Genomic DNA, 26047 nt, shown 5'->3' on the forward strand with positions numbered 1-26047 from the left:
ACAGACACAGTGTATTGCTACATGGCCAAGGTTGCTGACTGATCTCTACCTCATGTCTGTTAATGAGTGTTTTGAATTGTTGGAAGCTAATAGCTGCACAGACATACTCACATTTTATTATGCATTCATAGATAAATACATTAACAAAGAGGGTTGCTACTATGTTCTTCCAAGTGCAGTAAAATACAAATACAAAACAGACTGTGTCTATCCACAGCGCCAGTAAGTATAGCTCTTTATCTCATAACTCACAATCACCCCCAAGACACCAAAGGCCAAGCAGTTACTTGACAATTCACTGCCTCTACTGCTTGACAAATGTGCCATGATAGTCTCAGCAGGGAAGGGGAAGGGCAAGAGGTTGAGATGGACTTCATACCCAGTTCATTTTGAAATGTGATAGACAGTGAACCCACTGTGGACTGTGACCCCAAGTGTTAAAAGGCAATAAGGCATCCGTTTTATTGAAGTGGTGTGTCATGATGTTCCTACAAAGCTTGCATGGTTACACTCGGTTCTCTCGCCACAAAGCCACAGTGGCTCCCTGGGTTTAAAGATAATCTTTCTTGAAAATCAAACAGTGTAACAATATGCCGTTTTCATCGCTTGGCGCACTGTAGGAATAATACCTCAGCAGAAAAGAATCAGTTTCTTCTGCTTCACAGTTGATCGACATACCAACCGACTCCTTTTGCAGGCTGTTGAAAAGCAGACTTCCTTTGGGAGGAGGCGGAGGGCGAAGAAGAGGTAGAGGAGGAAGAGGAGGGTCCGTATATCGTAAGCAAGAATAAGGACAGATTTATCTGATGTCTTCTTAAAATTAAAAAAGTAACATCATCAAAACTGCCTTTATCCATGCCTTCATAGACCAGCCCTCCTCTCCACTGAGACGGACAGAATCGAAGAGCACGTACACCATAGAGGTTAGGACATTCAATTCAGTAAAGAGGACAACACATAGAAAGTGAAACATTTCAAAACATACAGTCCAAAGGGCAGTAATTAGAACACAGGCATGAAACAAGACCAGTTGGGTTTTAATGCACAGCACAATTTAAAAAAAAAAAAAGTCATATAATGTGGGCCAGCTTCAACAAACATCAGGAGGTACAGAATATTCTTGTTTACAAAAAGTCTGTCCTAGTTTTCTTAGCTTTTAAAAAAATATATTTTTAAATAAGTAGGCTGAAACTTTTTCTTAGTGCAAATCTCCTCTTAACAGAGTTTTCTTATAGGCAAGCCCACATTACCACACCAGTGACCTAAACAGAACTAGATAGGGGTGTTACGGTACATACATATAGCCTGTTACAGGGCATTGGGTTCAGTTTGCCTTTAAATTAGTGTAAGACTAATTAAGTCTATATTTTAGTGCAAAGGAAACTTGTTATCTCAAGTTAGATGGTCCCATCTGCAGAGCTTTAACAGATCGCCACTTTTGTCCAACAACATACTAATGTATGTATTAGCCCCTGGATGTATAAGAGGCACCACCTGGCTATCATTCAAAATGACAAAAACTGGACACAGACTAGTGCACCACATTCACTGAGTCTACCAAATATGTGGACATAAAGCTTGGATGAAGTAAGGTTTCTGGAAACAAGTGGAGCTAGGGTAAAAAAAAAAAACACACCTCCCCTTTTCAGTTCTTAGGTTTTACATATCAGGACAACCTAAATCATTATCTGGTCCTACTCATTAATCTGATTAGGTTTATTAGCTTGTTTCCAAAAAATCTGTCCATGAATCCAAAGTTATGTAATGGAGTGATGATGAAATGGATATCCAGGGAAAATGCATCCCAAAATAGAATTGACCAGTTTGCAGAGGAATTACAAAAACTTACATCCTGGATCTATAAACTTCAGTAAGCACGTTAAAGTTCAGGACAATACAATTAGAAAAAAACTGAACAAGTATGACATGTTTTGGAAAGGTTGCCAGTAATTAGCCACTTCTCTTTAAAAGAAACATCATTGCATGACATACCAACTATCTAACACGGTGGCGGACCTTGGGATACAGACTCAGTACTGTGTACCAACTTATTCTAGAGTTAAATGTCTCACAGGTAACATAAGGTAATGAAACAGGACAATGATCCCAAGCATACCGGCAAATCTATTAAAAAAATGGGAAAAAAATAATAATCAAGGCACTGCAATGGCCCAGTCAGTCCAGATCTCAGCCTATTTGAAATCCTGTGGCATGACCTTGACATGAGAGCTGTGTATAAACAAATCTCTGCAAACCTCAATGAAGAGACTGACAAAGCCATAAAGGAAATGATTAATTTAAGTTATTAATAATAAAAATGATTCTACAAGCTACTGAATCATTGGGCGCACTTAGTTTTTCCCTCAGTGCTTCTACATTTTGCTTTTATATTTCTTAAATAATGACTTGATATATTTTTTTGTTCATCTCTCATTTTTTGTGATGTCCTGATATGTAAAACCTTGGAATTGAAAAAAAAAAGAGGTATATTTTTCTTTTAACCATGACTTGACAATTCTAATGTGCAATTAACTATTTTAGGTTTTTAGAGACCAGTTAGCGGCTGCATGACAACCAAAATGTGTTGGAGGCAACCTTACAGACATGACTGGAGGCATACTTCTAGGAAAAACCACCAGTGATCACAGCTGATTTAAAAGTGCCAGTTATTTGGTTGTTTCGTATTTTAGCTTTGGACAAAACCAGGTTGGCTATTTCCTCATAAATCTGTTTTTTCTGCTGCTACAGGCTTGGAAAAATATTCTTTGCAGAAGGGTGACATAGCTTGTTTGTCTTTATTATGCACAACTTCAACTTGTTTTAACATTGCATAGACTTTTAACCATACTAATTATTTTTGTGTACCGTTTCACCCCTAAAAATAGCACACAAATGAACCAGACTACACATGTGCACTTGTCACATAGACAGAAAAGCTAAATGTCAAGTAGGAGGTTATATACTGAGTATACAAATAGAGATCAATGGGAAGGCACTTCACTACAATTAACACTCCAGGTATAAGCTGCCTCCAAACACGCAGGAAGTTGATATCATCTTATATTATCTGTATAAATCTTTAACAGCAAATGTAAAATAAGTGGCTAGAGGCAGCTTTAACCTTTAACAAAGAATAGCCATCCCTACCATGGTGACTCTGGGAGCGGACCGGCCAATGTTTTTCTCCTAGAAAACAGAACCAAGTGATTAGATTCTGCCACTTGGATGGTTATAGAACATGATCACACTGAATAACTGGCAGTTATTGTTTTTGCATGTGGTTAAATTTACAATAGTCTTGTTCAGAGGTGAAAACAACCATTTTGCTGTTATTCTAGATGTCAAAATTCAGCCTTACTGAAGCGTAGTAGCTTCACTCATGACAAACATGTCTTTTATAGTGGTTACAGGCAAAATGTTACCAAAAGTGAGGACATTTTTTGTGCACCGATATTGATTGTTTATTAAAGGTTAATATTTTTCTTCCCATCTGCTAGTGTCTGATTACACAAAGCATCAAGTCACCTCTCTCTCCACTCAAAAATTCAGACACACATTGTATTCCTCTTAATGTAGGGGAGAGACAGAGAGGATTTCAAGATGAAGAGAGAATTGGGGTAAAAGGGGAGACAAAGAGGCTAATGAGTAGAAAGGAAGAGATGTAAAAGTCACTGTTGTTCCGCACACCCTAACACCGCAGGGCTCCAGCCATGCAGCACTTTGATCCATCATCATCGATTTAACATCAGCTTCTCATCGTGGCTGCCTCCCACACAACAACACGTAGCTACAAGGATATTTTCCCAAGCTCTGTGTCTACATGGTATGCATGCCAGTTCTGACCTTAAACCCAACGACTCTATAATACATTCATGACAAAAGGTGGGGGTGTTATTTTACTGCAGATATACTGATGAGCATGAATTGCAGATTTAAGTGTAGTTATACATATACATTAAGTGGTTTATGTGAAAACCCCTGTGAGAGAAATCTGCAAACACTACACCTCAGTAATGAAATGCTAAAGTACACATACCCAACAGAGTGAAGACACATGGACACACTAGTGTGCTCACTGTAGTGTATAGCCTACTGGGTCTTTCCTGTCTCCCTTTTATATTGTAAAGAACCACCCATAGCAGAGAAATCAGATCATTTTATCTGACGCTTTATATAGTAAAACTACTTATAATATGGTTCAGAACTAAGCTAGTAATAGGTATTTTAACTGTGGACACACTATTGCTCCAAAAACATGCTCCTGTAACAATATAGTGAGAGCTCATGGTTACCAGCGGCTGCCAAAATGCGATCTGGCTACACCATTAAATATGTTATATTCAATTTAATGGTGGGAGTGAAAGAAAAAAAAGCATAATGTATGCCAAAGCTTTCCTTTTTTTATTTCAATTTTCAAAGTGAAGAACTGCATGCAGTTGCAGGCGGTGGACCGAAAAACTGTGTGTTTGCTCAGCTACGAATAAACAGATGGACAGACAGCGGTTTAGTGTGTCATTTTAATAGTTAATTAATTATTTGTTACTATCATTGTAGTAGTAAATTCATATATTGATTGTATCATTTTATTGATTTTGAGCTGACTCTATATCTAAACAAAGTGCTTTAACTTTTTTGACTTATTAAGCTGAAATAGAAACAACATACAGCAGCTTGGAATTGCCTGCAGCTGAAAAAATAATGAGCTCATATCTTCCAAAAATACGAGGAAAAAACAAACTAATTAGAGCAAACATCTGTCATAAATATTTGGTGGAGAGGTAGGGCAATACACTAACAAATATTAAGATGGGTTGTATTGAAACAAAAGCTGAGTCATGTATCTTTTTCATTTGAATCTTTTGACATATATATTTGAATGTGCTCATTATCATATCAGTAGCTGAGCTGCTGTAGAGTGTTATTGATGAGTAGTTCATGATAAGATTAGCTATGGTCACTTTGACCTCATGAGGTTATGACCTTACAGGAGCAGTAAGACCACTGAAATCAAACCCTTGCTGTACCCTCTCAAGCAGTATGGGTGAAGACTCTTACAAGATGACCTTGAGTTTTATTCACATCAATAAATAATAAATGACTTGATAAATCTATAAGACATGTGATGCAAGGCTGACGTATTGATGGTTGCAGAGTGTTTCCCCCAGAGAACACGCTCAATGCACCTGATTGATGCCCTATGCTTGGTGAGGGGGATAATGAGGAGGATGTGGATGTATTCCTGCAGCATGGGAGCGTTGAGGACCTGCAGTGAAATCTATGCTCAGTTTAAAGCCTAGTAAAATGTGTAGCTTCCATAAACCTTCAGCTTTAGTAGCCACAGAATATATTTTCTTTTCTTTATTGGAGGTAATGCAGGCAATTCATCTCTTTGTGACCCACACCCGAGCTGCAAAAGACCAGCCCTATTTGTGGTTTCTCATGCCAGCCTGAGGGTTGATGCACATTTTTTAGAAGCAAATTGTGACAAGAAACCTTGATACCTGAGCATTAGTTACTGTTCTCCTGAGTCAGCATTATGCAGTGTATTTTATGATGTGTGCAGTGTTTTAGTCAACAGAAACTCATATTGTTGAAGACTGCTACAGGAAGATTCAGCATTTCCCTTCAGCGTTGCACAAGCAAACAGCTGTTTCATTTCACAGTGTTGCCATGTAAAGTAGTCAGTTATTTTGCATTTTCTTAAAATACCGAGAGACCAGATAAATTAAAGGTTTCAAACTGCCCGTTAAGAAATTAGATAAATCAAAAGCTGGGTTAGAAATATAAAAGCTCAACAGTACAAGACATTAGATGTGCTCCTTACATGGAATAAGATGGCTACATACATACATTTATTCAGCAGCAGTGATGCTGGCTGTGGAAGCTGTAGAGAGAAGTGGGTGCACAGAGGAGACCTCCTTTCCTAGGAAAATCTCCTAGCCAGCACACCCACCATCAGAAGTGAACAATGTTTGCTCAAATTTTCAGCCCAAGGTTGTTCTACAGGGCCGCTGCTGCATTTCCAGCCACCTATGCCCCTGTAGGCCCTGACATATCAGCAGGACTACCTGAAATCAATGATGTGGAGTCGGCCTGCTCAAATGTCAGCCCCAAACGTGGCATGTGTTCATAATAAACACAGACCCAAGGTGAGAGAAAAAGTATGAGCCAATAAAATGGGCAAAACTTGGCCCCCTGATATTTACTGAGAAGTTCATAATTTACAAATCTGTTTTCATCCAGCAATCAATGCTGTAAACATCACTGATAGTAATGAGCATTAACGAGCAACATGATGGGAATACTGACTTCAGGGGCTGCTGCCATACTGTGATGCATGTTGCAATAAAACTAAATGTTTTTTTATGACTACAAATTCCTCGCGTACTCTTGTATTTCATATTGACGCAAAACGTAGCATATGTTGGCCTAAAATCACATTAGCCATGTTTGCTGATAGTGGAGATGCAGCCTGGGAGCTGAACACACAGTCAAACAAAATGATTATTAATTCATCACAACAAATGGATCATTGTAATGAGCTAACTCGAAACCTTCAGCGTAACATGCAGAGCAGCTGTTGGGATGCCTCACTGGTTTACTGAGATGGAAGGAGTCTCCAATCACTTCAAGATCATTTAAAGCAAGCTACATATTTCCATAGTTCAGCCATAGGACTTGTCTTTAAAATGAATTACTTAATACAGCAGAAGAATACAGTTAGAATTTGGGGCATATGATACCCTGTAAATAGAAATTCGTGTAGGGTCACATGATTAGCGGTCATGTGACTGCAAACTCTGCAATGCAGCATGGTCCATATACAGCTTGGTATTTATTTTGGTTAAAAATCAAGTGTGTCTTTTTTGGGGACTTCCGGTCTGGCGGGTCGTGTGATGGCTGTGTAGGATAGTTGCTCCCGACCTTATTACCTTCTACCCCAATTTATCTAACTCGAAACATAAAAAGCTTGGATTTATTTCTGTGGGGTTTTATGTTTGGAACAAAAATGCCCAGAAAATTTAAGAAAAAGGATGTAAGAGAACGTAGTGAAGTGGAAGAAGATGCTTCGTCGCAAGCTAGCAGTAATATGGAAGAAGACCAGCAATCCGATGCTAACGCTACTGCGAAGGATCACCCAGCTATGATGGACATGATACTAAAAGAATTGCGTGCTTTCAGAAAAGACACAAACGAACAGTTTAATGCCTTAAGGGAGAATGTCGACGGCATTGGTATAAGACTCGATGAAGCAGAGGGACGTATAGACGTAGTGGAGACTCGAATTCAGGCTTCGGAGGAGCTGCTAATTGAAATAGCAAATCTTCAGTTGCGATGCGAAACTAAGCTACTGGATTTAGAGGGACGGTCACGTCGCAAGAATCTTAGAATATATGGCGTGAAGGAAGGGGAAGAGGACAAATTCCCATCCGTTGTCAACTTTGTAGAGGTTCTGTTTGAAAAGACAATGTGTCTCTCTCCTCCCACCGCGTTGGGAATCGAAAGAGCACACCGAGCCGGTGCTAAGAAACCCCCGGAAGGAGCCCCTCCATGCTCAATTGTTGTTAAACTCGCAAGCTATCGTATCAAAGAAGACATTATCTAGAAGGCCTGGCAGGCTAGGGGTTTTGACTTTAAGGATTCTAGGATATATGTGGACAATGATTATGCCCCGGAGATACAAAGAAGAAGAAAAGAATATGCGGCAGCGAAGAAGGTGCTTAAAGAGAATAACATTCGCTTCCAGACGCCTTTCCCGGCCAAGCTAAGGGTGTACTACAGAGAGGGAATTGCGACGTACAACACGGCGCATGAAGCGACTATCGACATGGTGAAGAGGGGATTATCGGTAGACGTTGTGAAAGACAGGGACACACTTTTGGATCAAATAAAACAGCAGACTTGGCAAACAAGTACGAAGAAGAAATGCGGAAACACGATCCTAAAGCAGGGTTTCAAGGAGCGCCTCCAGGTATTTAGGCACCAAGATGACAGTGGATAACCAGCATGTATGTGACGGAGCATCATATTAGAGGTAAACTCAAGAATATAGAGACTTAAGATAAACTGAGAATATGAACTTTATTTTGATAAAGATGTTTTTGTTATATAATTAGATAATTCTATAAAGAGGGCATATAAAAGTACATTAAAGCCGGGTCATTTATATGCATAGCAAGCTGGACCCTACAGACCACTGGGCTTCCGGCCTGTGTGCCGAAGAGGGCACTCTTCCACAAGTGGACAGAAGAGTTTCTCCCTCACCAATTACAGCTAATATAGCGTTTATGTCTTTGGAAGTCAACATGATTGTATGTTTTTGTTGTACAATATTTTTTTTTTATAATGATTTTCTCTTTCTTTCTTTTTTTCTTTTCTTTTTTTTTTTCCTCATCGGGGTGTACTTTTCGATTTTTGGCTATGTGCAGAGATTAAAATCATATAAGGTCGTACAATAATGCCTTGTAAGGTAACTAAAGTAGTGTCATTTAATGTAAATGGTTTGGGGAGTCATATTAAAAGAAGTAAAATTATGTCAAAAATAAAAAGAGAAGGAATAGAAGTGGCCTTTCTACAGGAATCTCACCTACCGAAGTTTGAGCATGAAAAACTAAAGAAATGGAAATTTAACCAGTATTCTTCTTCCTGTCCTCAGAGCTCAAAAAGGGGTGTGGTAATTTTAATTTCGAGTAGGTTAAATTTTGAATGCATTCAAGAAATCGGTGATAAGGAGGGGAGGTTTGTGTTAGTTAAGGGGTATCTGGAGGGTACACTGACTACTCTTATAAATGTATATGCTCCCCCAGGATCAGAGTTAAAAAATTTTAAACAGGTTTTTGAAATGATTGTTGTAGAGGCACAAGGTACTCTAATTTTGGGAGGAGATTTGAATGTTCGACTCAATCCGTCTTTGGACTCATCAAACCCACACGCCCCGGGATTGAATAAAATAACCAAAAATATTAAATTAATTTTAAAGGATTTAGGGCTTATAGATGTATGGAGAGAATTAAACCCCATCAAGAAGGACTATACCTTTTTTTCTCACCCACATTCATTTTATTCTAGATTGGATTATTTCTTTATGTGTCAAAAAGACTTTAACAGTGTGATCAATTGCAGGATAGGAGTGATGGATTTATCGGATCATGCCCCACTGTATCTGGAAGTAGTGCTTGGACACGAAAGAAGAGTTACATCTTGGAGATTAAATACAAGTACTCTATGTTCGTTGAAAGAGCAAATTAGCCAAGATATAATAGATTATGTAGCGGAAAATGACAATGAAGAAGTCTCTCCGAGTATTTTATGGGATGCCCTAAAAGCGGTTATACGAGGAAAACTTATAGGTTACAGTACTAACTTAAAAAAGAAGAGAAATGAGCATTTAAGAAAACTCCAGGCGCAACTACAATATCTTGAAGATGCCCATAAAATAAGCGCAGATATAAATTTGAAATTAGAAATACAAAAGAAGAAAAATGAAATTGATGAAATTTTTTCAAGTGAAATACAAAAAAATATGGCTTTTTTACAACAAAGATACTATGAGGTAGGAGGCAAATCTGCAAAATTACTGGCCTATAAATTAAAAAAACAACAATCAGAAAATATAATACATAAAATAAAGGATCCTCAAACAAATAACATTGTGTATAAATTTGAAGACATTCAGTTAGCTTTTCTAAAATTTTACAAAGAACTATACACACAACCTAGAGTGGATATTAAAGGTATGATATCTTTCTTGGACTCACTTTGCTTACCAAAGCTGAATGAAAAACAGAATATAACCTTAATCGAGGACATATCTGAAATTGAAATTAAAAAAGCTATTTCAAAATTAAAACCTAATAAATCCCCAGGCCCGGATGGATTCCCATCAGATTGGTATAAGGAAATGAAAGAGTTATTGATCCCCTTGATGAGAACATCATTCAATTATATTTTAAAGACGGGAGTAATCCCCCCATCTTTGAATGAGGCTTCTATTTCCTTAATAGCTAAAGAAGGAAAGGACAGGCTTGATTGTGGAAACTACCGCCCTATTAGTGTTCTTAACCAGGACTATAAGATATTCAAATACATCCTTGCCAAAATAATTGAAAATATTCTTGTTCAGATAATTAGCTTGGATCAGACTGGTTTTATTAAGCAGAGACAAACGCAAGATAATGTTCGCCGAACATTACATGTTATTGATTATGTTGGAAAAAATAAAATTCAGATGGTCCTTATGAGCTTAGATGCTGAAAAGGCCTTCGATCGGGTTAATTGGGAATTTCTATATAAAGTCATGGGCAAGTTTGGATTTCATCAATCGTTTATCAGGATTATACAAGCACTATATAAATCACCAAGGGCAAGAATTAAAGTTAACGGGGCGCTTTCTAATGTTTTCAATCTACAGAGAGGGACACGTCAGGGTTGCCCTTTAAGTCCCTCACTCTTTGCTCTTTTCATAGAGGCCCTGAGTCAAAGTGTTATACAAAGCAATAATATTACTGGAGTTGAGATCATGGGTCGAGAGCATAAGATTTCCTTGTTTGCTGATGATATTTTGATTTACTTGACAAATCCAAACATTACTTTCCCCAAGCTGTTGTCACTTCTGGAGACCTTTAGCTCAATATCAGGTTATAAACTAAATATATCGAAGACTCAGATATTAACTTTTAATTATAAGCCAAATCGGGAAATTAAGTCTAAAGTCAATTTGAACTGGGAGTCGGAGCAGATGAAGTATCTTGGAGTAAATATTACTAAAGATCTCTCTAAGATATATAATGCAAATTTTAATCCTTTGTGTTATAAAATAAATGAGTATATTAAAAGATGGAACTTATTACCATTTTTAAATTTTGAATCACGTATTGATACAGTTAAAATGAATATCTTGCCCAGGATGCTTTATCTGTTCCAAACACTCCCAGTTGAAATAACTGATAAGCAATTTCAGGAATGGGACAAAATAATCTCTAGGTTCATATGGCAGGGGAAAAAACCACGGATTAAGTATCAAACTATTCAGTTGGCTAAAGACAAAGGAGGGTTGGGGTTCCCATGTTTGAAAGATTATTATATCTCAGCTCAATTGAGGATATTAATGTGTTGGTGTAATGTAGACTACCAAGCGAGATGGAAAGAAATAGAAATAGAAACAGTGGCCTTAAGAGATTTTCCAATTCAGGCAAGCTTAGGGGATGTGACACTCATTAAAAAACAAATTAATCAAGGAAACCAATGGATTAACCTGCCTTTAAAACTTTGGTTACAATTTCTTAATAAGAATGATTGGAATGAAGAGGTCAGGATTTTAAGATGGTGCGCTTTTGATTTTGATTTTTTACCCAATAAGTTAGATGTAAGATATAAAAAATGGGCAGGACAAGGCTTAATGGCATATTGTATGTTTTACGATAAGGGAATTCTTAGGCACTTCCAATCAGTAAAAGATCAATACCAGTTAAGCAAAACGGATTTTTTTAGGTTTCTTCAAATTAGGCATCACCTACATAACTTTATACCTAAGAGAACAGATCTTTTCTCTTTACCTGTTTTGAGTATATTTGTCAAGGCTTACCAGGCAGATCCCAGCCTCAAGGTGATTTCTAGACTGTATAAGGGTATTCAAGAGGTTAAGAAGCGGAATACTACCTACATTAAAAAAAAATGGGAAAGGGAAGCAAATACAGCAATTTCAAATGACATTTGGTATCAGCAGTGTGCTTTTCAGTGGAGAATTTCTAGTTCTAATATATGGAGATGTTTTGGTTGGAAGAGTCTCTGTAGGTTTTTTATTACTCCTGTACAAAGTAAATATTATTCTAATCACTCTAGCTGCTGGAGAAACTGTGGGGCCCAAGGAATAAAACACTTCCACCTGTTTTGGTCTTGCCCATTGATCAACATTTTTTGGGTATCGATTCATTCTAAGTTACAGATCATTTTTAGTATGCAACTTCCCTTTAATTGGGATGAACTTTTGTTTAGATATTTATACTCAGTGAATGTAGATAAAACGTCCAAGCTGTTGTATGGTATTCTGAGTTTGGCTGCCCGTAAGACTATTACCAAGAAATGGCTTAGTGTGAAAATTCCATCACTAAATGACTGGTATGAGATTGTTTATGGGATGTTTAAAATGGAAAGAATTACCTTCATTAATAGACTCCAATAGGGATGTAAGAAAATATCGATACAACGAAATATCGCGATATTTCGTGCAATGATACTGAATCGATATTTAAAATCAGTGTTATCGATTTTTTTTTAATTGAAAAATGACATGCATTTACTGTTTATTTCTTTTGTATGTTGGAATTCAAACTCCGGCCACTGGTTTGCAGTTTTCACCGCCTTTACTATGACGTAAAAACGAGGTCTCGCGATAACTGTAGAAGCGTCTAGTTTGCCAAAAGAACGAAGTAGAACAGTGGACGTGTGTGGTGCTAGCTAACTGATGACTGAAGAGGAGAGGATACAGCCGGCCCCTGCAGCTTTCAAAGCTGATGTGTGGACTTATTTTGGATTTAGGACAAAAGAAGGCAGTAAAGACTATGACAAGAGCTATGCAGTCTGTAAAATCTGCACCGCCAGAGTCAAATATTCCGGTAACACAACAAATTTACGAACACACGTGTCTAGACACCATAGCGACGTAGCGTCAAATGCTAATTTTAAAACGAAACAAGGTGATCCCTCTCAACGGACAATTGAAGAAGTTAACTTTTCGAAACTACCAGCAACTTCAACTCGTGCAACAAAAATAACGCAGTCAGTACTTGTTTTTATTTGCAAAGACATGCGCCCTCTGAGTGTTGTGGAGAATAAAGGATTTCGTAATATGATTAAAACGCTGGAGCCCCGTTACACCGTTCCTTCTCGACAACACATCACGGACATCGCTCTGCCAAAGTTGTACCAAGAAGTCAAAGCGACAGTGCTGGACTCTCTCAGCTCGGCTGAGACAGTTGCTCTGACATGCGACACTTGGACTTCGAGAGCCACTGAATCGTACTTAACTGTTACAGCACATCACATAACGGACCAGTGGAACCTTCAGTCTCATGTACTACAAACCCGAGCCATGCATGACAGTCACACAGGTGAGCACATTGCAGCGTTACTAACTGACGCTGTGGCTGAATGGGGATTGAACGCAAAGGACCTTGTTGTTGTTACCGATAATGCACCAAACATGGCTCTCGCGGCTAGACTTGCAGGCATGACGCACATACAATGTTTTGCACACAGTCTGAATCTCGCCTCACAGAAAGCACTGAAAATACAATCCGTGGTGCGACTTCTCGGGAGGATCCGGCGTGTAACAGCCTTTTTCAGGCGCAGCACCACAGCCAGCAACCAGTTGAAGCAGAAACAGTGCCTCCTTCAGCTACCAGCTCACAGATTGATCACGGACATAATTACAAGATGGAACAGCTCCTATGATATGAGAGAACGATTTTTAGAACAGCAACCAGCCATCTGTGCAGCTCTGCTTTCTGCAGAAGTTAGGAAGAGTGAAAAAGAAATTTTCACATTAAGTGAGTCTGACATCACATGTGCAGAAGAAGTTGTCAGGGCACTCAAGCCTATGAAGGACGCCACCCTAGTGATGTCAGAGGAGAAATGCCAGCCCTGTCCATCATTGCTCCTCTTCATGCCAAGCTTGTGATGGGTGCACAAGAAAGTGTTGATGATACACCGACAGTAAGGGACATTAAGACTGCCATAGCAGAAGATCTGGAAAGAGATATGTAAATGAGAGGGAGACACTGTGGATGGCATCAACTGTTGATCCTCGGTTTAAGGACCTGCCCTTCCTGTCTGAAGCAGAGACCAGTGAGACCTATTCCAGACTGTTGGACACTGTGGTGACTGTGATAAAGAAGGAAGAAAATGTAAGTAAATAAATTAATTTATTTGGAAAAATTCAACTGAAGTTTTAAGCAAGTGAATAAAGTAAAAAGCAAAAAAAAAAAAAAAAAAAATGCATATTGATGACATTTGTCATCAAATATTAGTGAAAAACAGGGTGAATCTTGGATTTGAATTTTGACTTTCTGACATTAATACTATTTGAATTTAATGTTTTTCAGCAGCAAAAGAATGAGGAGACTGACAAACAGGTGGAGGAAGAGAATGCCACAGAGGAGGCTCATCACCCACATATCAAAGACAACTTTGACTCCATCCCTCGGCCACCCCTAAAGAGACAGAGGACCTCATGTGCATTGGTGGACTTGCTCGGAGCTACGTTTGCCTCTACTAGTGACAATACTGCACCAAAATCAGAACATGATGTTGCTGCAGCTGAGATCAAGAGGTATAGAGATGAGACCCCTTTGCCTCTCACAGGAAATCCTCTCAGTTGGTGGAAGGACCATGAACAGGAATACCCTCAACTATCCAAAGTAGCAAGGAGTTTCCTATGCATTCCTGGAACAAGTGTCTCTGCAGAGAGAGTTTTCTCCTCTGCAGGAGACATAGTAAATGCACAGAGAAGTGTCTTGAGAGCTGACCATGTCGATCAGCTTGTATTCCTGCACAAAAATCTGGAAATTGAAAAATAAACACTGAGAAAACACTACACATGTAAAATCTCTGATATGAGAATGTTTGACATTTTGGTTGAGTCTCATAAGCACTTTTATTTAGATGAGTAAATTCCTTTTTTCAGGTTGTACTAAAAGTGTTCCATTGATGGACACTGCAGAGCTGTACTTTATTTTATTAACACTTAATTGTAATAGCACTTTACATTTTTTGTTAATGTTTACTTGGATGGATTCTTCAAGCAATTTCATTTTTGATTTATATTTGTTTATGTTAAGGTCACATAAAAAGTACTTTGTTTTGATGCTCCATAGAGCAGTTTTTGGATAAGTATTTTACAATCATAGTACTTAGAAAGACTTCAGTGTTACATGTTTACTTTTTTCATGTTAAAAAATACTTGATATTTCAGTAAAGTAGTTTTTGTTTGTTTATTTGACATGACTTCTAATAAGGCAGATGTTAATTTCTCCATTCATTTTGAACTTGGAGAGTGTTTTTGTTTCAGATGTTTCATGTCAAGCATTAAACAGTTTGGACTGTTTACTGTGAGTTTTCCTAACTAAATTTAGTCCTACTAAACACAAATATCGTCTGGCTTTTAGTATTGCAATATATCGTATCGTCTACCCTGTATTATGATACATATTGTATCGCCAGATTCTTGCCAATACACACCCCTAGACTCCAATATGACATATTTAGTGATATTTGGGTTAAATGGAAACATTACATTTTGTCAAGGAGACCCGATCTTGTTTGAATCTCTGTAATTATGTATGCCATATTTCTGAATTGTTATGTGTATATATGTATATGTCAGTATGTATGAGGGCATAGGCGAATACATATGTATGTAGGTATGTGTATGTATGTCTAAGGATATGGGTGTGTATGTGTATGTGTGTGTGTGTGTGTGTGTGTGTGTGTGTGTGTGTGTGTGTGTGTGTATACACACTAGATGGTACACCCGTTTGTTTATTTTTGATTATTTGGAAAAAAAAAAAAAAAAATCAAGTGTGTCTATCTTTGGTCTGTAAATAAAATGGTTTCATTTCAAAAATGTGCATTTTGTTTCTTCCCCACTTCCCCTGTTGTTGATTTCTTTCAATCAGCACCTCACTGAGTGATGGCGCGCTCAGTTTGTTGCTTCGCTAATCTCAGCACATTAGCATGTTAACAAATCAAATTCCCTGAAGGAGTGAATCTCTGTACCTGTGGCAAAACACTGGGTGTAATATTATGTAGCGTACTGAATGTGTGATTTGTTTCACACCCCCAGACCCACACCCAATATACATCCACACACACACACACCGCCGCTCCCCTGCTGGATTGCTATCAGTCCCTGAGAAAGCTGCTTACATAACTACACTTGCAGCATCATCCCACGTCAGCCTCCATATCAGATGATAGCATCTTAAATGGCTATTTGACAATGTTGCATCTCAGTAGCAGTTTATGAAGACATGGCCACATATGAGTGTTTGTGTAAGGACGAGGGCGTGTTAGTGGTATAAAATAAGATGGTGGGTAATGAAAAGAAATAAACAGGGAGGTTACTGAGATTGTTACACGGAAAAGGCTGAAGCCATTCGGCCAACTACAGTCTCGATTCATTTGTATAGCAGCAGCTCATGCAGTTATTTAAGCCGTATTCATAGAGACTTGAAAATAACAATGTTAAATATTCATGCTTAACTGGTTCAGGGGTTGGGATTGTAAAGCATGAAAGCTGATCGTGACATGATTAACAAAAGCAGAGTACAAAGTTGTCAAGAGTTTACCCGTCTTCATGCAGGGGAAGAAAAAAATCTTCATTAACTCTTCATCTCATACAGCTATCCCCCAAGCTCAGAAAGAGTGGGGTGAGTAAGCAAGGGAAAGATTAAGAGAGGGAGAGTGAGAGTAGAGATTCGATAAAGAAGAGTCTTATTTCAGTGCTTCACACAGTGCTGGATGATCAAAGTAGAAAATGCTGTTTTAATTCCAAGGATCATATCTCATCTCCTGTCCACAAGCTCATTTTGGAGAACTATGCTGTAGGACAGAGGGCAAGAGAAGTAGCAGAAGCACAGGAGGCATCCAGCCAGATTACTACAGTATACTTTTTAGCACTGCTATATAACTAAAATTGCTTGACCTGTGACAGATGGTTTAAATAGTACTGTATTTCCCAGTAATGCAACCCAGCATTGTCTTTCTATAAATTCTTCACCTACTTGATCCACATGAGACATCTTCTGTGTTTAACATTGATAGATAGATATTTTTAAAAGAATGGCATTGAAGGTATTTAATGAACTGACAATCAGCAGGGAAACTAAGCATATAAGCAGCACTGTGTCTTCAGATATCCTCAAGACCAAAACTCATTAACGTTGCCGTAGTCTTGGCTGGCTTAAACTAAATGGCCTACTTGCACGCACACCTCCAGTACACTCCTATCTAAATACACAATTTAAATTCAATTCAGTTTTTATCAGGCCAAAACACAACAACAATCACCTCAAGGCATTCATATTGTAGGTAAAGGTAAGGTAAAGACCCTACAATACAACAATGTCAAATCTTAAAATCATGAAAAACCACATCCACTAAAAATGGATGAATAAAGAAGTTTTTTAGCTTCTGGGCTTGCTTCCACATCATGATTCTACTGCTCATTAATGTCATTACTTCATTGGTTTATCCTAAAATACATTTGAGTTTACGTTTAATAATAATTAGTGTGTGATTTCTTATGTTATTAAGAAAAAAAGTGATTACAGTGATCTCTCAGGGATCTTTGGCCACTAAATTGTAATAAGTTAAGGTAAGAAATTCCAGCAAGGTGTTCAGAAATGTTACATTCAGAAATTGGTTGAATGTGGGTGAAAAAATAACTGGTCTACATAACTGCACATGTGCACATATGCAAGTCAAGAACATAATGTTTCCAAAATAGCTGTCAAACAATACAGACGTGTTAGAACCAAGTCTGGGTTTGAGAAGTGAACTCAGTGTGGAAATACCTTCTTTCTAATGATCAGCATGAGAGAACTCTTCTGGTTACAATACGATTTCCTTCTGCATAGAAATTGTGGGCTTGTTTCAAGTCATAATGAATACATACCTATTTATATATGATTTGATAAAAGCTGTCTTATGAGTGAAAACATTCAGACGCTGTGTCTAATCACTCTGTTCTTCCATTGCTGGAAAAAAGCAGTAAGAACTGGTATACAAATATATCTACGTTTACAATGGCTAATGCCAAATGTCTCTGAGTATACAAGTAGAACTGAGTGCAATGGATTAGTTTGGGTAGTATTTAATGCCCTCTTTTAACTGGTGCTCCAGCTTTAGCAGTTGATGCTTTCTTTACATCAAAATAAAATACAATTACAATAAAATTCAAAGTAAAGATGAATTGCCACCAGATGACACCTGATGTCAGGCTCCACAGCAGTCACCTGTACTGATGTGCGACCACCGTGAAAAACCCTTCCCACTTCTAGCAGCGCTTGAATTTCTAGACAGCGAGCAGACACCTGCACACACTGTGCACCGTGTCCATACATTACTTCTCCAGTTCCCCATTCAACAACACAATCAGCCTCAGCAGGGTCTCCAGTCAATACAGACAGTTAATTCTAAACTCATTAACAATGGAGCCATAACAATGGTGCACACAAAAGCAGAAGGTGTGGGTGGATCGTCTTTACACAAGAGGAAAAAAAGAAAAAGCTGGGTTTTTCATAATCAACTGTCAGTCATTTGCTAAGATAAAGGCTTCTTTAAGACTGCATAAGGGACGGAAGCCTACTGTTGCAATTCAATTACCATTTTGCTGGAGTTTTATAAAAGAAACATAAGGATGCAGTATCATGGCTATGACGGGTTTACTTCATGAATAGAAATGTGTTTCTGCAGAAGAAAAGAGGAGAGACTAGAATTAAAGCTTTGACACATTCATTGAAAGTTGTGCTTTTTCCATCTCCTTTGGCCTCCTGGTTGAATGAGGAATGAAATATCAAAAAAAGATTTGGATGCGTATTAATGAGCCTTCTCTGTATGAGTGGAGACCTTCAGAGCCCCGTTGCTTGGCTATTGATCATTTCTGACCATTTATCAATCATTTTTCACCATTTGCGCCATTAAAATTTCAGAGGCTCATCACATTCCTGGATGTGACAGAAAATGTGTCCTGCTTCAAAATCAGCCTGAAGCACAAAAGCAGACAGCACTTGACATGGTTTGCACAATTGGCTCCAGGCAAAGGGTGTGAGTGAGACAAATTTGAATATTGATTAAGGCTCTTTAATCCACCTAGGCACCTATTGGTATGTCAATCATTCTCCCAAATCTAGTAAAGCGTAGCAGTCTCAAGAGCAAAACAGTGGCCCAAGGACTCTGTTCTTTTCTGTTGTGTTTTAATTGCTGTTGGCACTGCATGCCGTGACTCATGGTAATGACTTAATGAAGTCATTGAGATTTAGTGAGCAGCCACAGGCTACAGAGTTCCAGCTGAGAATAGTGCACCGTTCAGCATGGCTTTATTAACATTTAAGAAAGATGCCACTGGTCACATCAGTTGTACCGATCACAGCAATTGTGATTCATTTGGTGGCGAGCGAGGAAAAGCTACACAAAAGGTTTTTATGGGACAGTATTTAGGATTCTTAGTATTTCATGTTTCTCACTGGGAAGTAAAACCTTGTCTCTTTTGCAGATTTTTGTTTTCAGTTCACACACAGTCTGCACCACCTATAGAAAGTACGCATTCCCATCTATACTAGATGTGGCTTTTTGGAACAGTTTTTGACAGTCTTATGTAGTGCTTTTCTACTCTCCCCAGTGTACTCAAAGCGCTCTATACAACATTCAACCAATCACTTTTCTTCTAATTTTTTTATAGCTTCCTAATTCATACTTCAATGCACGCATCAGAGAGCAACTTGGGGTTTGTATCTTGCCCAAGGATACTTGCCATGCAAACTGGTAGAGCCAGGGCTTGAACCACTAACGTTCCAATCAGTAGATCACCTGCTCTACCTCCTGAGCTACAGCCACCCCACCCCCTTTTTATCCACACTAGTGTAGTGATGGCATAATGAGCCTTTCTGCTGGTTGCATAGGCTGCAACTTTGGTCCAGACAAATATGAGGATACATTTGAGCCTGTAGTAATTCTCTGATTAACTAATTTGCGCCACCTACAAGTCAAGGTAGAGAAGTTGGAAGAGCCATCATCGATTAATAATAGTATCCCAATAACTTTGGGAATTTCTGAACTAATTTTCAATTTGTTGTTTCTATTGAAATACTGAAAAAAATCTATTTTCTAACTTTCTGTGGAAATTCTACTTCAGGCAGTCAGGGGTGGTGCCCTGATCTTTTACGCAGAGTAATCATTAGGTTAAACACAGAGAATATACTGTAATGGAATCACATCATATTATATACACCATATTTTTATATAGAAGATAAAGATGCTTACTTAGTGGGGACTCACAAATATATTAAAAGGCATCAAACAGGTAAGTGTGCGTTGGTCTTTTAGCACCCCGTCGTTTAAGAGCCCCTTATTGAGTAGTCATGGGCCATACCAACCCTATTTTCCATGGCTGGATTAATAAAGACACATAAATACACATTAAAGTATTCAAAACAGCCACGGTGGTAGCTTCAAGAGCAGTTTAAATGGACTGGTACTTGCATAGGGCTTTTTTGCTGCAACTGGGCTCTCAAAACACCAAAACCTTATTTTGGTCCATAAATTACAAAATGAACATAATGTGTTTTTTTAAATGCGACTCAAAACTAGTAATTGAACAAAGCTTACTGAGGTAACGGAGCAAAAGAGCAGTTTTCCTACTACTACAATAGTAGTCATCTCCTGAAGGAAAATTACAAAGAACACAGATTTCAGCATAAGCTTCATTTTTCAGACCAAGAAAAATCCAGTTTTTTGACTACTTGGTTCTACTATTCTTTCCACAAATTCCACTGAATTTCAGCCCTGTTCAGCAAACTCTGCTAAGTCAAGTTCAAGATGCCATAATGAAATGCATTGGAAAAGCAGACTTGAATCAAAAGGACCCTTCCTTTTACATTCTTATTAGATTTATGTTATGGGAAGTGCCATGTTATGGGTTATTAAGCAGTTGAAGTGCAGCCTCCTCTGACAACATGGCTATAGAACCAGCAGTCTGGTTTGACTTTGATCAACTCGAGAAAAAACACTTGTCTTGTTTGAAATCTTAAAAGAAAATACATTTCCAAGTATACATGCATTCAATAAAAGCCACCTAAATCATTTAAAAGTCACCGAGAAGCCCTGATGCCATTTTAATCAGTCATTAAGAAATGGAGAGAGTTTGGCACAGTTGCATATTTGAGTAAGCAAGCGAGAAGGGGACTTCTAAGGAAGGACGCCAAGAAACAATAACTCTGAAAGAGCTTCAAGCTGTATCATTCAGAGTGAAGGGACTGTGCAGACAACAGCCGCTGAACCTTGTCCTTCACCAGAATCTGTGGTGTGGCAGAGTGCCAAAAAGAAAGCTCTCAAACTAAACCACGTGACGCGTCAGCTACAGTTTGTCAGATGACACACAGGAGACACAGCTGGAAGACCCGTTCATGCTCTGATGAGAGTAAAGATTTACTTGACCATGACGGCAACTTCCTAATAGACGTATTGCATTTTTAGGCACTACGCACTTTAGTTATTATTTTATTACCCAAGTGTATCATGTAATAAAATTCAGCAAAGAAACCTTTTTGAGGGGGATAACTGAGCATGTTTACCTAGAATGAAAGAAAAGATTGTACTGGAGCACACTTTGTTTAAAAAATAATCATCTCTTAATCTTAACATCATGTCATGAAATGCTTTCGTTTGTACAACACTTAGTTTTCATTATAATTGATTTCAGTTCAAAAGAGGTTTTTTTTTCTATTTCTAATGAGCAGTAAAACTTGAAAGATTTAAATTCCATGAAAACAGGGGACTCATCCTGCAGCGAAACATGGGTAGAGAGTAAAGCAAGAGCAGGGATTTGAGGAATGGCATTCATATATTATTTCAAATTTCAAATTTGTCAGGTAATTGGTTAAAGTATCTGCCAGGCGATCAGTATTCTACACAAGCAGCTGGGGTAACAAAAGTCTCAGTTGGAGGCAGGGGAAATGTCTGACAGAGCCTTCCTCCCATCTAATTAAGTAATAACCCTCACTCAGAGAAAACCAGAATAAGCCGCGAGGAAAATCTATAGAATTCATTTCCAGAGATGCAGCAGTAATTTGTTGCAAAATGATAAATATTGCATTTGTTAGATGCCCAAAACATAAATCATGAGACTCTATTATGGTGTGAAAGGCCAGGTTTGACATTCTTGGTCATGGCACATTAGCACTCATTGAAAGAAAATCTGCCTGTGTGGATTTTCTCTTCCTTGATGTCTCCGTCCGGTCTTCCCCGTGCTGTAGTAAATGTAGCAGCCCCTTTGCCAATTTTTGCATTCTCCATAATGGTTGGGGGAGGGGACGATCCCCACTGTGTGAAATTACGTCTGCACAGTCAAAATGACAACAAAACCAGCTTCAAATATGGCAGATGGGGAAAGACAACCAGCGAGTCTCTCCTGCTACCTCTTCATAGTGCAAGCCATCAACAAATCTGGGAAGCTGAGAATGCCTTGCTTGTTGCTTTTGTTTGCATGAAACATCAAACTCTCTGACAAATAGCTATTTGATGGTGTGCGAGCGAGCCATTTCTTTCTTCTGCCACTATTACTCTGCTGATATCGTGTGGGGAAACAAATTGAAAGATGAGTGAAGTGGAAAATGACTGTTGGTATATAACCGGTGAATCATTGTAATTATGCACCAGAGCTAAGCATGAAATGTTTACCCAGGGAGATGTTTGGAAAATGCGCAACATGTACATGTCAATATATGAAATACAATTGGTCTTTATGGGTGTGTTTAATTATCACATTCTGCAGCTCTAGAGCCACCACTCCTCCTCTGCCTTTAACAAAGCTTCATATTTCATGTTGGCATGCGTTTCAGTCAAATGAGAGTGAGTCAGGTTGATAGATCAGGCATCTGCAGAGATGATGCATTTCTTCTGTGATTGCTTTCATAGCCATTACTCACAGCATAGGGTGATTAGTAGGCTGGCAGCTGACACCTCTGCTTGCGCGTGCATGAAGGAGCTATCTCATAGGAGGGTCCTGTTACCTCTGCCACAACACTGATCTTTGGGCTCAATCAATGGGCTAAAATAATGTATTAGGCACATTCCTATCAATCAGCCTGTCAGGGTGGAGGAAGTCATGAAGGACAAAGAGCAGCCGAGCTATTTATGTAAAAGGTGACAGGACTTTCTGAAATATCACTCAAACGTTGTCTCCCGGAAGTCATCGTGTTACCATTCATAGGTATTTTGGGAGGAACGTACTGTATCGGTGCTGACCTTTGTTTGCCTCTGCACACAGTGAGAGAAACAGCAACAGTCACAGAGCGTCGCCCTTTAACTGAGGTAACTCAGTCTTTGGCCGATCAATATTTTCTCACAGTCAGGTTTGAACAAGCATGTATAATGTTTACATTAATGAGAAAGCAAATTACATTGCCCAGTCCTAAATCCTATTGCAGAATCAATGTTTAACTCATCATCTATTAACATCAACTATCAACTGACACACAAATAGATGATGTCAATATTGTCCTGATGTTACTAAAAGACAGTTTCCCATATAAAGGCAGCAAGCGGCCCCATTCAAATCTATGAAACAAAATGCGTTAATGCACACAGATTTGATTTTGATGTCAATAGATGGTTACATTTTAACAAGCGAAGAGCAGGAGGCTTATGAACTGCTACACACTGCATTAAGAGAGGGATGTGGGCTGGGATTGGCTTTATAAAAGTGATATAAGGAAGGGCTTTTCCAGGATATTTTAAATTGGGAGAGTAAAGACAGAATATTTCTGTTCTGAATATTCTTGTTTGATCAAAAATTCAAATCAGAAATATCAGAGGCCATATATCACATATAATGCTAGATTTAGATATAATAGATATAATGCTAAATTTTTCAAATATCAGAAACATTGATTTGATATAAACACAGGGTAACTGGTTTCTTTAATGTAATGTAACTTATAATAATCATTTATTTCCTTTATTTGTAGATTAATAGATATGTCGTTTTAGTTGTAGCATTCTAGATCATCATTTATGTTTAGAAGCACCACTGAACGACACAGGAAATCATTCCTGCCTGTGGCCATCTCTCTGTACAACTCATCCATTTAACACACTGTATACTGCAATAGCTACACCCTTTTTGCACATGTTCTTCCTTTTTCAGCTATTTATTAATAAGTGACCTTTATGTATATATATGCCTGTATATATTGTGCTATTCTTAGTTAGTGTATTGTCTGTCTTTGTTAATGGTTGTTTATAATGGAGCACTGTAACAAAAAAGAATTTCCCCTAGGGATCAATAAAGTATTCTGATTCTGATTCTGATGTACACTTGTGCAAATAGTTACAATTTTGATTGTATTTTTGGGTTTGAAAAAGGATTCTACAGAGTGCGAAACACAATGTTTACAACCAAATACAATAAAAACAAAGCAGCATAACACAGAAGCACTTAAATAATATATCAGGGAAGGCGCAGTGCCTGACATATCTGGACACATGGCTTCCTAATCAAACACATGCATGTTAGTTTAGCTGTGATTCTCAATTGGCCGTAAGCGTGAGACAGAATTTCTTAAATGTAACAGAATAAATGTCCGTGTGAACATGTGATTGTGTAAAAATGTCAGTTCGATTAGAAAAAGGTTATTACAATTTTTTGTTGTAAGTTTGTTGAAACATAAACACTCCAGTTATGAATATGACTAAGTTAATTAGTAGGTTAATAGTGATGCTGGTCTACCATTCAAATTGAACTGGAGCTGCAGATGCCATAAAACATTTATTGTTTTATTTTCTCTTTTTTTTTTTTTTATCTTTTTATCTTTATAAGTATGATAAAAAGAAAGTTTCAACATTTTAACCTCTTCACATACAACAGGTCAGAGTTAGGGGATCCTAAAACCTCCCATAACTCTAAACATGTTCCCAATGACCAGGTGGGTATAAAGAACTTAAGCAGTTTTTTGGGCGGTACACTGTCCTACAACTTATTTTGCAAAGCTTTAGTAAATGAGAATAAATTGTTTTTTGCTGTTTAAAAACATTTGATAAATGGTACCTTTTGGATGATTGTACATGTGATTAATTGTCTAATTACGTACAAACTAATGCATTTTTGTTACTTCACTAACCCAATATTATGGTCAATTTCAGTTATAATCAATTTAACCTTAGTGATGCCCTATTCATTGGGGGAGCTGCATCAAAGATCACTTACTCTTTTTTAAAGTTCCCTTAGACCTACTATAATGCTAAATAAATCAAGCTAAATAAAGGCATGAAATTAGATCATTTTTACTAGGTGAACTGGGGAAAATGGCATTCCCCCCGTCTCTCTTCTGGGTTTATAGCATTAGATGAGATTGTTAGCGAGCTGCTACATCCTCAGAAGTAGGCTCTGCACTTGGTTGGTCTCTTGTCTCAAATCGTTTGACCAAAACCACCAGTTTAAATGTGAATATGTTTTAAGTGACCCTAATTGCACACAGATTACTATCAGATGCAATTTGGTAGCACAGCAGTGCATCTGAGTGGTTCCAGGCCAATAATTAAAATCAAGGTACATAACGTCAGCACACTGTCACCAGAGTCTGCAGAACCTGTTATAATGAAGGGCTAATGAGCTAGCTAGAGGACTTGGGTCAATGAGTCACCAGTACTGTAGATGTCATCCTCTCAAACACTGTTTTTTACTATATTTCCCACAGGGCATTGTGGCAGCTGCATGACTGATTCCTCCTGGTTTAATTTAATATCTTCATGCTTCCCTAGATTGCTGTATCTGCCAGATAGACCACAGTGGTCAGGAGAGAGATGGAGGAAAAAACCAGTGAGAAGTCAGGTGGAGTCTGGGCCAAAATCTGGTCCAGCTGCGTTTTCAGAAGACAGAACTGGAATGCCTGAATTCCCTCTGCTGCTACCATAGGTTTGAGTGCTGATGCTAATTTTTTTACTTTAACTTCCAGTGAGCAAATATTGACTTACTCTGTTGTAAACATTTAATCTTCACAGTGGATAGTGTGTGATTAAAGGACCACATACTAATTACAAAGAATAACTAATTAATATTTGAAGTGATTAATAATGTAACAGGTCCCTTTTTTGCTTGTATCATTTCCAAAGCTCACCTTGTGCCACAAAAGAAGTGGATCTCAATTATTCAGTTCTCCCTCGCACAAAATAAAGCCACTGGGTGAGATGAGGCGGCATGTGATTCTTGCCAGGGAATGAAGACAGACATGTTTATTACCTCTCCCTAGATGGAGTGCAAAATAGTTCTGAG

General features: G+C 38.2%; 2 protein-coding genes across 12 annotated transcripts in view; one reads left to right on the forward strand and one right to left on the reverse strand.

Annotated features, from left to right (window-relative positions):
• The window catches only part of shisa6b (shisa family member 6b), an 82718-nt gene that overhangs the window by 21671 nt on the left and 35000 nt on the right, over positions 1-26047 (reverse strand). For 5 of the 11 annotated variants that reach the window (XM_084938421.1, XM_084938416.1, XM_084938420.1 and 2 more), the window contains exon 4: positions 3148-3186. The exons of the other annotated variants lie outside the window; for them this stretch is intronic. In XM_084938421.1, coding sequence (XP_084794547.1) covers positions 3148-3186 — 39 coding nt within the window. The remainder of the gene's footprint in view (positions 1-3147; positions 3187-26047) is intronic. 11 annotated transcript variants of the gene reach the window in all.
• LOC146382105 (E3 SUMO-protein ligase ZBED1-like) lies at positions 12295-13678 on the forward strand. Its single transcript, XM_084938564.1, has one exon. The coding sequence runs from the start codon at positions 12464-12466 to the stop codon at positions 13676-13678; it is 1215 nt and encodes a 404-aa protein (XP_084794690.1). The 5' UTR covers positions 12295-12463.

This window comes from Perissodus microlepis, chromosome 8 (genome assembly GCF_051167445.1).
Source record: "Perissodus microlepis isolate ML-2025 ecotype Zambia chromosome 8, ASM5116744v1, whole genome shotgun sequence".
NCBI classification, from domain to species: Eukaryota; Metazoa; Chordata; class Actinopteri; order Cichliformes; family Cichlidae; genus Perissodus; species Perissodus microlepis.

Coding starts and splice junctions, on each gene's coding strand:
- LOC146382105 (XM_084938564.1), top strand. CDS start 12,464: ATGACTGAAGAGGAGAGGATACAGCCGGCCCCTGCAGCTTTCAAAGCT.